The sequence below is a fragment of the Semicossyphus pulcher genome, unplaced genomic scaffold (assembly GCF_022749685.1).
Source record: "Semicossyphus pulcher isolate SPU_LCO1_2020_fin unplaced genomic scaffold, fSemPul1.0.p SCAF_13, whole genome shotgun sequence".
Taxonomy (NCBI): Eukaryota; Metazoa; Chordata; class Actinopteri; order Labriformes; family Labridae; genus Semicossyphus; species Semicossyphus pulcher.
In genome coordinates, this window is record NW_027211637.1 from 27,656,586 (window position 1) to 27,668,981 (window position 12,396).

At 43.0% G+C, this 12,396-nt stretch overlaps 1 protein-coding gene across 2 annotated transcripts in view; it reads right to left on the minus strand.

The window, feature by feature from the left end:
• syt6a (synaptotagmin VIa) overlaps positions 1-12,396 on the minus strand; it is a 70,760-nt gene that overhangs the window by 32,109 nt on the left and 26,255 nt on the right. Inside the window, exon 2 of one of the 2 annotated variants that reach the window (XM_069660036.1) lies at positions 3,939-3,973. The exons of the other annotated variant lie outside the window; for it this stretch is intronic. Within the exon in view, the coding sequence (XP_069516137.1) occupies positions 3,939-3,973 (35 nt within the window). The remainder of the gene's footprint in view (positions 1-3,938; positions 3,974-12,396) is intronic. 2 annotated transcript variants of the gene reach the window in all.

Below are 12,396 nucleotides of genomic sequence, written 5' to 3' on the forward strand. Positions count from 1 at the left end.
ACACCTCACCTGTAGTTCTTCTCCTCTGCCTGTTGCTGCAGTCACAAGCAGAGGAGATTATTTAGGAGGAATTGTGACGTAAAGAATCGTTCAGATATCCTTTTGCCTCGGAGCTGAACACATCCAGGTGTTATAGCAAACCTGGAAGCGGATCCAAAATGGAACCGGCTATTAGAGAAAATCCCCACTTGCTAAACAGCCATTTGCATTTCAGTCGCAGCTTTGCCCTGCAGAGCTTTCTCTCTCTCTAACAATGGAGGGATGCAACATTAGGCCAGCTCATGAACGCAGGATTATCCTCTCCTCTCAGGTGCTTTATTTAACATCAGCTTCTTCTGCTTCTGCTAAACAAGTGCAATCACTGTCAGGGTAGCATATCCTCTTGTTTACAAAAGCAATATTGTTTCCCCTCGTGGAAAGCCGGGCCCGGGGTATTGATCCACAACCCCCGGGGCGGCAAAAATCCAGTCCAATTTTATATTGTATTGAAACAAATTGTGCAGGAAGGGGCCGTCAGAAAGCTCAGCGTTATCTCACCCATCCTGCAGCCGTGCATTCCCAGCTGTGTGCTTTACCAGGTTTATCACACCGCCGTGCACTATTGTTCACACACTAAGCTCTCCGCGCAGGGACGTTTTACAGTCCAGCCTTAGTGAGTGACATTTTAACAAGAAGTCATAAAACATGTCACAGGAGAGAGGAGGGAAGAGAAATGCCAGAATCCCTGAATCCACTCACAAAGAAGAAGCAAACGACCCCCGCGGCTAAACCCTGATCACACACAATCATGTCAGGGCTACACACACACACACACACACATGCTCTCTAGTGTATCTGCACACATCCAGAGCAGACCCACCACACACGTTTGCAAACACACACACAATGCAGCCTGCCAGGAAGGGCCACCGGGGTCCGGTGATGGCAGGAGCCAGCAGAAAGCTGATAAGGCAGGCTGGATTTGTTTAATTCAGCCTTCTCCCAAAGCTGCTGCTGCTGGAGGGGGAGGAGAAGAAATACAACCGCGCCGTAGGAACAGGTGAAGGGACGCAGGGGATCCAAGTGAACCGCAGAGATAAACATAAACAGTGACAGGATTAACACACAGCCCTACATAACAGGTTGTACTGTTTTTTTTCTCTGCAGCATTACTGTCAGATGAATCCGAGGCGGGAATCTTTGCTTATCGTCACATCTGAGGGACTCTAAATCCCAAGTGACACCGTGGAAGACGATGAGCACTATAACACAGTTTCCTCGCGCTGAGGCTGACACGAGGCGCAGGGTATCCTGCTGTATCTCCCCCCCCCCCCTATTAGCCCCCACAGCTCTGGCTCTTCATCAAAGTGTCATGATGCACGTTGATCAAAACCCAGCGAGAGAGCGAGGAGAGGGAGGGAGAAAAGAAAAAGTGACACAAGCATGTGCAAACAGAAGCAGACAGAGACATAAATAGAAAACACGCACATGCACACACCAAGCGGTGACCTGACTTAACATTATTTACGCTATGCAGCTGAGTGCGTCTATGTCACCTCCGCCAAACAGGTGGAGTTGCTCTGAGAAATGATTAGTTCACTTGTTCAATAATTGATAAAAGCTGCAGAAAGGACGAGTCAATATCTCTCCAATTTTACCCCGGCTAATAATGGGCAGAAGATTGAGGCGGAAAGTGCAGCTGCAGACATCCACTCTAATCAAATATTAACATGGTGCTTCATGAATGATGGAGAAGAGTATGATATAGTCAGGGAGGCTGCCAGAAAGGCGAGAAGTACTTTTATGTCGGCATGTATTATGCAAAAGTAAATACACGCTGTTAGTCAAAGATTACAAGCGCGGAGGTTACAACAGAATTAAGGAGTGATTGAGAAATAAAAAGCGGCTGCTGCTCTTCATCTGAGCGAGAAGCACCGTGTGTGTGTGTGTGTGTGTGTGTGTCATCCTCTCACATCCCACAACAAACTGACAACCTGCTACACAGCACCCAGCCGGAGAGAAATCAATCATCAAAAGCCAACAAAGAAGAAGAAAAGAGGCTCAAAGCGTCCGATTTCAGCCACTGATTCAATCTGCTGTGACAAGCGATGTACTCACCAGTGACAGGGTCTCTCACTTTTCCTCTCTTGATCCTCTCACTCTCCGCTCACTTCTCCCTCCCTCTGCTCCTCTTTTCCTCTCTCTGTGCGTCTCTTTTTTTTCTCTCCTTCTTTCTTCTTTTTCTCCCCTCTCGCTCACTCTGTCTCTCTCTCTCTCTCTCTCTCCTCCCGATCCTCTCCCTCGCTTGCTCCTGAGCAGAATGAGCCTCCACTGCACTCAGGAACCCTGTTTCTATGGCAGTGTGAGCAAGCGAGCAAGTCAGCAGGATACTGTAGTGCAAATGTCTCAGGGCAGATCCCTCACTCAGCCCAGCGAACAGTCAAACAGGCTCAGGCGGCTCTCACTTCAATCTTGGTGTGCTTAAACACCCACGAGCAACTTCAAGTTCTCTTGTGGGAAGCATTGTTGGGACTAAACGTGCGGGGAAGGAGGAGAGGACCGTAAAGAAACATTTATTGCTTCCCAAAAACACAGGCAATGCAGCAAAAGAAAGGAAACATGCATAAGTTCAGGAGCATGAATAAACATGAGGGGATCCTCATGAATATCAAAGCTTTTCTTTGAATAGAGGTCCATATTACACATTCAAAGAGTTGTTTTATTTCTTCTACATAATGTGAGATTAAGCAAATGCGTCATGTAGGATCAAAAGGGAGTCTTTTTTTTGATGAGCAACACATGGAAGCCTTTTGCTTTGTTCTGCGTCAAGAGTGCCGGCTGTGATGAACACATGGAGGTCCACACTCTGCTTCAAGAGGCACACACCATTGATTTAATAAGCAGAGAAATTGCACCTCAGGCTGCAGTTGTGGCCGCGGTCATGCGACATATTGCAGCACAATCAGTACAATCTTCAACAGAGAGAGAAAGAAGAGGAGAAGGAGGGGTGCGGGGTAACAAAGTGCAACCCCCTCCCAGTCTTCCCTCTATCTAGATTAGCATCAGTTCCTCAACAGGCGCTTTGGTCCGCAGAGGATGCTTCCCTGACCAGCGGCTCCGACTGCAGGAACAACCATGAAATCAATTTGAAGGGCTACACTGATAAAATAAATAGAAATTAATTGCCTCTAAAGCGCGGCGCACATTTATGAAAGGGTGCAGTTGGCAAGCGTTCAAAATTGTGATCCTAGAAAGTGTGTTCTGTGTGAGAAGAACAGCACGGATCTGTCAGGGGGAACGAGTTTCTGCGCTAACTGTTACACCAGCTTATGTATTATGTATCGCTCAGAGATACTCCTGCAGAATGCTTTAAAACTCTTGTCATGATTCGTTCTTTATCTGTAAAGTAATCTTGGCAGGTCTGAGGTTCTTCCAAGAACATTTGGTAGAAGGTGAACCAAATAAGCGACACATTTTTGAATTAAAACTGTCCAGCAGCTGCAGTAATTACCAAACCTCCACTCAGGGAGGAGGTCGGAGGGGATGGAGGCGTCAACAATACAGGAATTTTAACAAAGCATCAACCGCCTGTGTGGAAGTCTGTGAAGGTTCTCAGTCATCCAGGTCATGGTAATTATAAACTTAATCCAAAAGGCAACTGGACTGTACTTCATCCAAGCTTAGAATTCCTGTGTGGAAGTGCCAAAAACTGCAGTTCCTTGAGTGGCCACTTGAGGCTGGTTCCAAAAGTGAGTCAACACCCATTAGGCTCTATATTAAAATGCCCAACTTTACATCATGTCACATGTTTGCAGCCTGATTAAAAAACGGTTTTGGTATCTCTTTTCATTCTGTACGGTGGATGATGAATAATTTGGGGGGCGTGGTCACTTTGCGTGACAGGTGTAATCTGCTGGCTGTTGGTGGTCACCTCAGCTCATTCAGTCACTCAACTTAACCTCTTGACAATGTGTTGTCACTTTTAGGAGAACTTCTTGCAAGTATTGTGCGAACAATATGGCTTTCTGAGCAGTTAATTGTACTAATAGACCTACCAGGAAGTCTGAGCTTCAGCTTTCGAGAAGTCAAAAACTAGTTTTTTTTTATTGATATGTTAGCGCTCTTTAGCAGGTATGCGTCTGTGCTAACCATGCCTGGCTTGTAAGTGTTTGTCATACCATATTTTATTTGTGGCAGCTCATGGAAAGAAGATGTGATTGTTGTTAGCTTTTCCCCGCAGAGAAGAGGACGGGCCATAGTGATGAGGAGACGCTCACGTTAAGTTACCAGGTGCTAGGGCTGTGCCATATCATATTGTTCAGATTATACTGGTATATTTTTTTTTACGTGATATGAAAGTGTCGATGTAGCTGCGCAATGATGTGTTGCCGTATTTGCAGACCCGAGCACGCAGCCTACGGAGATTTAGTACCCCGGAAGGGCTACTTTGGTCGTGTGGAAGTGGTTTGGCTACAAGAGGTCGGACCTCCAACAAAACAACATAATTTGCAAAATTTGCAAGAAAATTGTTACAGCTATCAAGTTGCGAATTGCTTTTCCTGTTCATTTTCAAAGCACCTGCTTCTGCTTTAAAGTGTGGAGAGGCGGGGGCGCTAAGCTGAGAGCAGAGAGTGCATTTGGCGGAGAGCAGACTTCAGTGTTTGATAGATATTAGCAAAAGAATTGAAGACAAGAAAAACAATTGCATTTTACTGCGCAGAGAGCAGTCATAGTCATTACGTGCTGCTTCAGAAAACACCGGTGGCAGCGACATGACGCCTGCACAGTAAGCATTAAAAAGTTTTCCCGATATGACACGCAGACATTTATGGGCTTAATGAAAGAACAAAACAATGAATCACTTTTAATTAAGCCTACATTTTGCTTTTCTTCTTTATTTCTCTTGTAGATTACCATCAAGTTCATTGGAAAAGAAGGGACATTTTCAAACACTTTATTGTGTTTGCATGAATAAATGCTTTTCATGTTGTCATGAATATCATTATTGCAAAATATCGTGATCATTTTTAGGCCATATCGCCCGCCTGGTACGTGTCGTTCCACAAGATCTCAGATTTGTTCAATTTTGCAAGGCAGCTTTAATCTTTGACATTACAAATTTAATTAAGTACTTTTAATTAAGCACTTTTTTAATCCAAACCATGATTTTCCAAAACCCAACCAAGTCCAACACAACCTTGTCAGATAATAAAATAGTTTCATGGTTTTAGAGGATAATGAAAAATCCTTGTAATTAATGCGTCAGATCAGAAAATGTGTTAATTCTAGAGGGCGTAACAACCCGTGTATTTTGTTGTGTAATTTAAATGAGCTTTAATGTTTTATTTTTAGGTGAATTTACATGGATATCGTTAATCCATGTGCTGTTAAATGAGTCAATAACTCGTGTTAATGAAATAACTCCTCGGTTGCAGAGATTAAATCCAGTGAAAGCTGCCGCGGCAAAGAGTCGTCTGTCTGATACTGACCCTGGATCAAGTTAAGGTTTTCAACACCAACCACTTCAACACACTGCACATCCTGCTAAGAGGCTTAATGTAATTTTGACTTTCAGCTCTGTCCTTTCATTTCCTCATAAATCAAATCAAGCACATGTAAGCTGAACAACCCAAAAAGAAAGTGTAATATTGAAGAAACCGATGCACCTATAATCCGGTGGTCCTGAAGTCGCTTCACATCATTAATGTCTCCTGTGATGTCGCTACTGCAAACAGCGCACACAACAGTATCCTTTAAACATTAACAGTGCATGACAGATTGGTTTATGATGAGCGAACGGCATGACAATCGGCTGACAGCGGCTGGACGGGCCCTTGATGGGGCATTGATGGGTGAAAGCGGGGAGATAGTGATGCCTCAGCTAAAGGTAGACTGCTGATGAAGGTTAGCCAAACAAAGGCCAGTATGTAGCTGAGCAGGATGTGTGTGAGCAGGTAAGAAAACTGCTGTCACAAACATGATTTATCTTGTAGTAAGGGATCAGAAGTAAAGGACGAGCGTGATACATTCACATTAATTTAACATCTGAGACATAAGCAGCCTCATTTTGAATAAACACGTACAGGTGGTGCATTTCTGCCCAGTTTGAAGCCCAGTTGTTAACTTTGACAGTGCTGTTAAGTCTAGTCGAAACACGAAACGTCCATGCAAATCAAATTTACTTGACAATGTAAAGGTCAGAATTTTAATCTCAGACACAGAAAGCAAGATTCATTCATTTGTCTGGGCTGGTGTAGAACCCTGTAAAGACAGCGCTGACTTATTAGTTATGATGGACAACAGGTGAGCAGTGAGCAGTTGCCTTTTTACAGATCTGGGTACATTCACAAAGGGTTTCTTAGAGCTTTATTGGCTGAAAATACCTGCATACTCCTGTGAATGGAAAAAAAAAGGTTCTGGAGAGTGGTGAGATTGAAGCGAACCAAATAAATTGCCTGCCATCAAACCAAAACAATGTGCTTAAACATGCGTAAGGGAACAATGGAGCTGAGGGGAAATACGATACGATACGACATGATACGAAAGATAACAATACGGTACGGTATGAAACGATACAATACAATACCAAGCGAAGTGATACGATATGAAACGATACAAATCGAAGTGATACGAAACAATGCGATATCATACGAAACGATACGATGCGATGCGATATGATACGTAAAGATACGCTACGATACGATACGTAAAGATACGATACGATGCGATACGATGCGATGCGTAAAGATACGATACGATACGATGCTATACGTTACGTAAAGATACGCTGCGATACGATACGTAAAGATACGCTACGATACGCTACGATACGCTACGTAAAGATACGATACGCTACGTAAAGATACGATACGATACGATACGATACGTAAAGATACGCTACGATACGATACGTAAAGATACGATACGATACGCTACGATACGCTACGTAAAGATACGATACGCTACGTAAAGATACGATACGATACGATACGTAAAGATACGATACGTAAAGATACGATACGATGAGATGCGTAAAGATACGATACGATACGATGCGTAAAGACACGATACGATGCGATGCGTAAAGATACGATAGGATACGATGCTATACGATACGTAAAGATACGCTACGATACGATACGTAAAGATACGATACGATGCGATGCGTAAAGATACGCTACGATACGATACGTAAAGATACGATACGATGCGATGCGTAAAGATACGCTACGATACGATACGTAAAGATACGATACGATGCGATACGTAAAGATACGCTACGATACGATACGTAAAGATACGATACGATGCGATGCGTAAAGATACGATACGATACGATACGTAAAGATACGATACCATGCGATGCGTAAAGATACGATACGGTACGATGCTATACGATACGTAAAGATACGCTACGATACGATACGATACGATACCAAGCAAATTGAAACAATACGATATACTTTATTGTTCCTGTTGAAATATTTGTCTTGGGCTTGAAAGCTGCACACATTCAGCTGCCTCCACAGTTGTATTAATAAATAAATAGTAAAAACAGACAACAATCAACGTTTATCCAAAGAAACTCATATCAATGACATCAACATATATTGTGCATTACCCATATTGCACATGTTCCACATAATGCACAACAATGAGAAGCGCGAGAGATAAGAACAGTGATGAACATCAGTGTCGTATAATACAGTCTGCACTTAACAGCCGATGTGGATGTCATCATCAGCCTGTTAAATGCTCACTATCAGATAAGTGGTGGTAGGATCCTACTCTGTCTCCTAGTTCCCTGAGTAGGCGGTTATCATCTATCGGTAAGATGGAACGACCCATATTTCCATCAAGGCAGTGACGCATAGCGACCGTAGTTGTTATAGTGAAGAAAATAATATGGAGGAGGGAAGGTGAAGTAGTATTCTTATTTTTATGTAACCTTTATTTTAACAGAAATATTCCCATTGAGATACGAAATCTCTTTTACAAGGGATGTGCATTCACTGGTAAAATGATCCTTAATCCTGATAAAATTCCCAGACCAAGATAAGGGAGCAAAAACATTAAAAGCACTTTTACCAAGTGAGATCGAGGAATGACGCACATCATGTGTTCATGTGACCGAAGGCTGCAGCTACTCAGACTTTTAGGAGTCAGTAGAGAACATAAATAAGAAGGCAGTCCGTGCAGTATGGACTTAAAAAGAAAGATAAACCAATGTTTTGTTGTATAAAGAAGATAACCAAACCTTCTCATACAAGATGCGATGACGTGTGCAGAAACCCGAACCAGAGACAAATTGCAGCGCCAACATATTTAGTGAAGATGAGGAAGCATGCGTATAAAGAATATCACCGGAGTCAATTTCTGTTAAAAAGTCACTTGAATTATTTTTTTCCTTGCACAGAAAAGAGCATGAAAGTCTCATCAGGAGGCTTTGGTGAAGTGATGGGACAGTTTTAATTGTATGTAACATTGGCCTCTGGGTCATCTGAACAGTTTTTTTTTTCTCAGCATTTTAAGCAGTTAACAAATAATCGATTAAGAGAGAAAATAATCAGCCGATAAAACCAATATTAAGGAAAGTTCAAAGGATAGCTTGGTTTGTTTGAAGTGGTGTTGTATGAGGTTCTTATCAATAGTAGGAGTACAGTAGATAACAGTCAGCATGGCCCCTGAACGGAGAAGCCGGCTGAAGTAGACTTCCTGTCTATAGCCCTTTTTTACACTGCGAGTTCAAGACGGGATTATTACGCCTCTGTTACGTTCAGTCTTCTATGTTGAACGCACAGTGTTTGTTTACACTTTGCACACGTTTTGCTTCCACAACGCCAGAACGCTATATAAAAACACAACCTGGGGCGGCCTTATGCCGGCGCTGCCGTCCATCCATCCATTTTCCGCTTATCCAGGGCCTGGGTCGCAGTGGCAGCAGGCTAAGCAAGGTGGCCCAGGCGTTCCTCTCCCCAGCAACTTTTTCCAGCTCCTCCTGGGGGATTCCGAGGCGTTCCCAGGCCAGACGGGATATATAATCCCTCCAGTGAGCTCTGGGTCGGCCCCAGGAGGCATCCTAATCAGATGCCCGAACCACCTCAGCTGGCTCCTTTCGATGCGAAGGAGTAGTGGCGTTGCTTGGGCCAATGTAAAATGGCAAAGTTGGCATGACGGCGGAGCTTCGTTACAGCGCTGAGGCGGAACCGCAGTGTAAAAAGGGCTTATGTTGGGGGAAAAGTCTAGACTTTAGTTCGAACCAACCATTGTCTTGGGACAGGTCAGGGTGTGATTGGCTATTTGCAATTGGTGCCCCTAAACTAAACTATAAAACGGTCTGTCAACTGAACTCCAACTCACTTTGTCTCTAACTTTAAATTGTGTTTTTAAACTTTAATTTTGTGAACGTTTTTATCTCTTTTAATGATTTTTAATGGTCTTTCCTTCCTCCCTGCTGTTTTAGTTCTATTTGTATCTGCCTTGTCTGGTTATCCTCATTGTTGTAAAGCACTCTGTAACATTGTTAAGAAAGGAGCTTTATAAATTAATAAAGTTAGTGTTTTTATTGTGAGTATATGAAGAGGTGGATGTATCCGGTGGCAGGACAATGTCAGCATTATAAATGTGAAGGACTGCAGCAGCCGGCTCTGCTCCAGCAGGCAGAAACAAAAAAATATATAATAAATGAGACGAGAGAGGGAGAGGACCCCAATGCGGTCCAGAGTAATCAGGGTCACGACACGACTCTGGGGCTGAAGCAGAGGCCTCCAAGGCCCCGAATACATCTGGTCAAAGTCGTAGGGGCTGATGTCAGGGCCTTCAAGTCACTGTTGGTGAGAACTACAGCCTCTTTTTCTCCCCTCAGCATTTCTGGGATGCTCCTATGTGGTCATTAAGACGAGGTTCTGATGCTGCAGCAATGTGTACAGATACACCTGAAAAAAACATGTGGGATGGATCAATGCAGGCCTGACAGGAGGCATGCACTTTTACCTTTTCCTTCTCCTCACATAGCAGATTGCAGGAGCAGGCTGCAGGCAGTGTATCGTCCTTGTGGTTGACGATGATGATGATGTTGAAGATGGCTGTCTCCGGAGCAGCAGAAGCACCATAGTGAGCATAAAAAATGTATTCTTTGTCTTTGGCTGGTTTTGCAGAGGAAAAGGTCACCCTGGTGTCATTTTACATGCTTGTGCTACAGAAAAGGGCACAGCGTGGTAAATAACAGAAAAGCAGAGGGGGCAGGAGAGGCTAAAATAGCTGGAAAAACAGCAGCAAGCTCAGGCAAAATGGAAAGTCAGTCATGCCGCTCAGGTGGTTTCAAAGCCGGAGGAAACAGGAACACTGGAGAGATATGAAATGTCAGCAAACGTAGGTGCGTGAGAGAAAAAAAAACTCTCCTAACTGAGCCGTAAAATAAAAAAAGTAGGGTTCACTTCAAAACCAGCAGACAGAATTAACCTCTGTATAGAAGGATAAAAGATTTCCTTCTGGAGCAGTAACCCGAGCATCTTTAGCTGACTGACATGAGTGGATTAACACTTATTAGGGGGCACTCAGGTTAGATCTCTTCCCAGGGGAGCAAACAGAGAAAGAAACGCTCGACTACAACAGAATGAAGCAGGAGAAAACATGTGCTGAGGTGTGAAAGCCACAACAATCATCTTTATACAGGCCGTGAAGCCACACAGACAAGTCATGTAAAATACAGTTATGAGGAACTTGCACTTTACTTGTGCATCTTACCTCATTATGTTTATCTGATATAAGTTACTGGTTACTTTAATGGCAACTTTAAAGTCAACTTGACTGACTGTGCTGCTAATCGTGCGCCGCTACTTGTTTTTATACTTGGGCTGTTTTTATTGATTTTGTTTAGTAGTGTTTTAGTAGAGATGATTATTTTTAGGAGGGTTGTTTTAACAGGAGGTTTTTAGACATATTTATACAATTGTTTCTTTTCTGTGACAATGCTGTCGGCTGGGAGAACAGTATTTTGTCTTTTATATGAGTGCATATACATATAAAAATTGACAAATAAACTAAATCTTGAGCGTTTCATAAGTCTACTAGTTATTAAAAGTTCTACTGAAGACACACTCCCCCTCTAAACTTCTGATATGGTATCACTTAAAGAACTATTCAAGGCAGACAGACATAAAAATGGCAACATTTAACAAAAAACAAAACAAAACAAAAAGTTTGAAGGGAAGTGTAGTGAGAACTTGCTGCCATTAAACATCTCAAAACTGCTTAAAGGGCCAGTTTGCTGATTTTCGACCTCAGTCCTGTCATGCATTACGGGGAGCTAATGCCATCAGAAAACGCTTTCCGCTTCTCCAATGGGCCCTGGAAAACCTCCACCAGACGACGTAAAACACGTCATCTGGCGGAGGCCAGAAGGGAGCTTGCAGAACTACACTTCCTCAATTTAGGACGCCCGCCTCTGATGTCATGTCTCGTTCTAAATCGTCAGGTTTGAAATGTAGACTGCAGACACGAAGATTTATTAGACCATCCACTGGTATATTCTCGTTGTATTTCTGATTCTGTCCCACTCTGAGCCGTTGCCTGCAGGGAAAACGGTTGTGTTTCACTCCAGCATCTCTCACTGCGCCGTTCCTTTCAGAGGGAGGGGCGCAATGCATGCTGGGTGTTGTAGAAATGTAGAATGGGTGAATGCAGGAGCTGTTTGTACAACTTTCTCCACAGCTATGGCGCCAATTTCAAATATTATTGCTTCTATCGATTACAGAGAACACCAGCTTTGACTGACTGTGGCAAATTGCTCCTTTAAGGTCGTCTTGTGACCCTTTGCGTGGACACATCCCTTAGATTTGAAACAACTGGAGTAGACTTTGTAACAGTAGACCTTCATCCTAGCTTCATATCAACCAGTTACAACATAAATATGCTGCTAACAGCTGATGCACCTGTGTGAACAACCAGTTAAACAATAATATATCAAGGACCTTTTTTGTTCTGCAGAACTTTTACTACATTAAGTCCTCTTGCTGTATTTTCACTGCGGTGGGCTTTTAAATGGACTTTTACTTCTATTTGAGTATTTCTACATTAATGTTTTGGTACTTTTACTCACCATAGTGTTAAAAAATGAGGCACTTCTATCTATCTACCTTTCCAACTTAACTTACTGCGACTGTGTGGAGGTCTTTGCAAGAAGAACAGATTAAAAGATGAAGAGGTACCCTGATGATGAGGGCAAATGAGGGACATTATGCCTGAAATGTGAGTCTTTCGTGCTTAAATCCCTTGACCTTTATAAGCCAGTCTTATCTTGTTTTAAACGCTGCCTGAAGCCATCAGAGAGAAAAAGGCAGCACAGTGCTTCACTACTCGTGGTTTATTATGGGTTTTTGCTCTACTTGCAGATGAGAAGTTAGTCTTTTAACATGC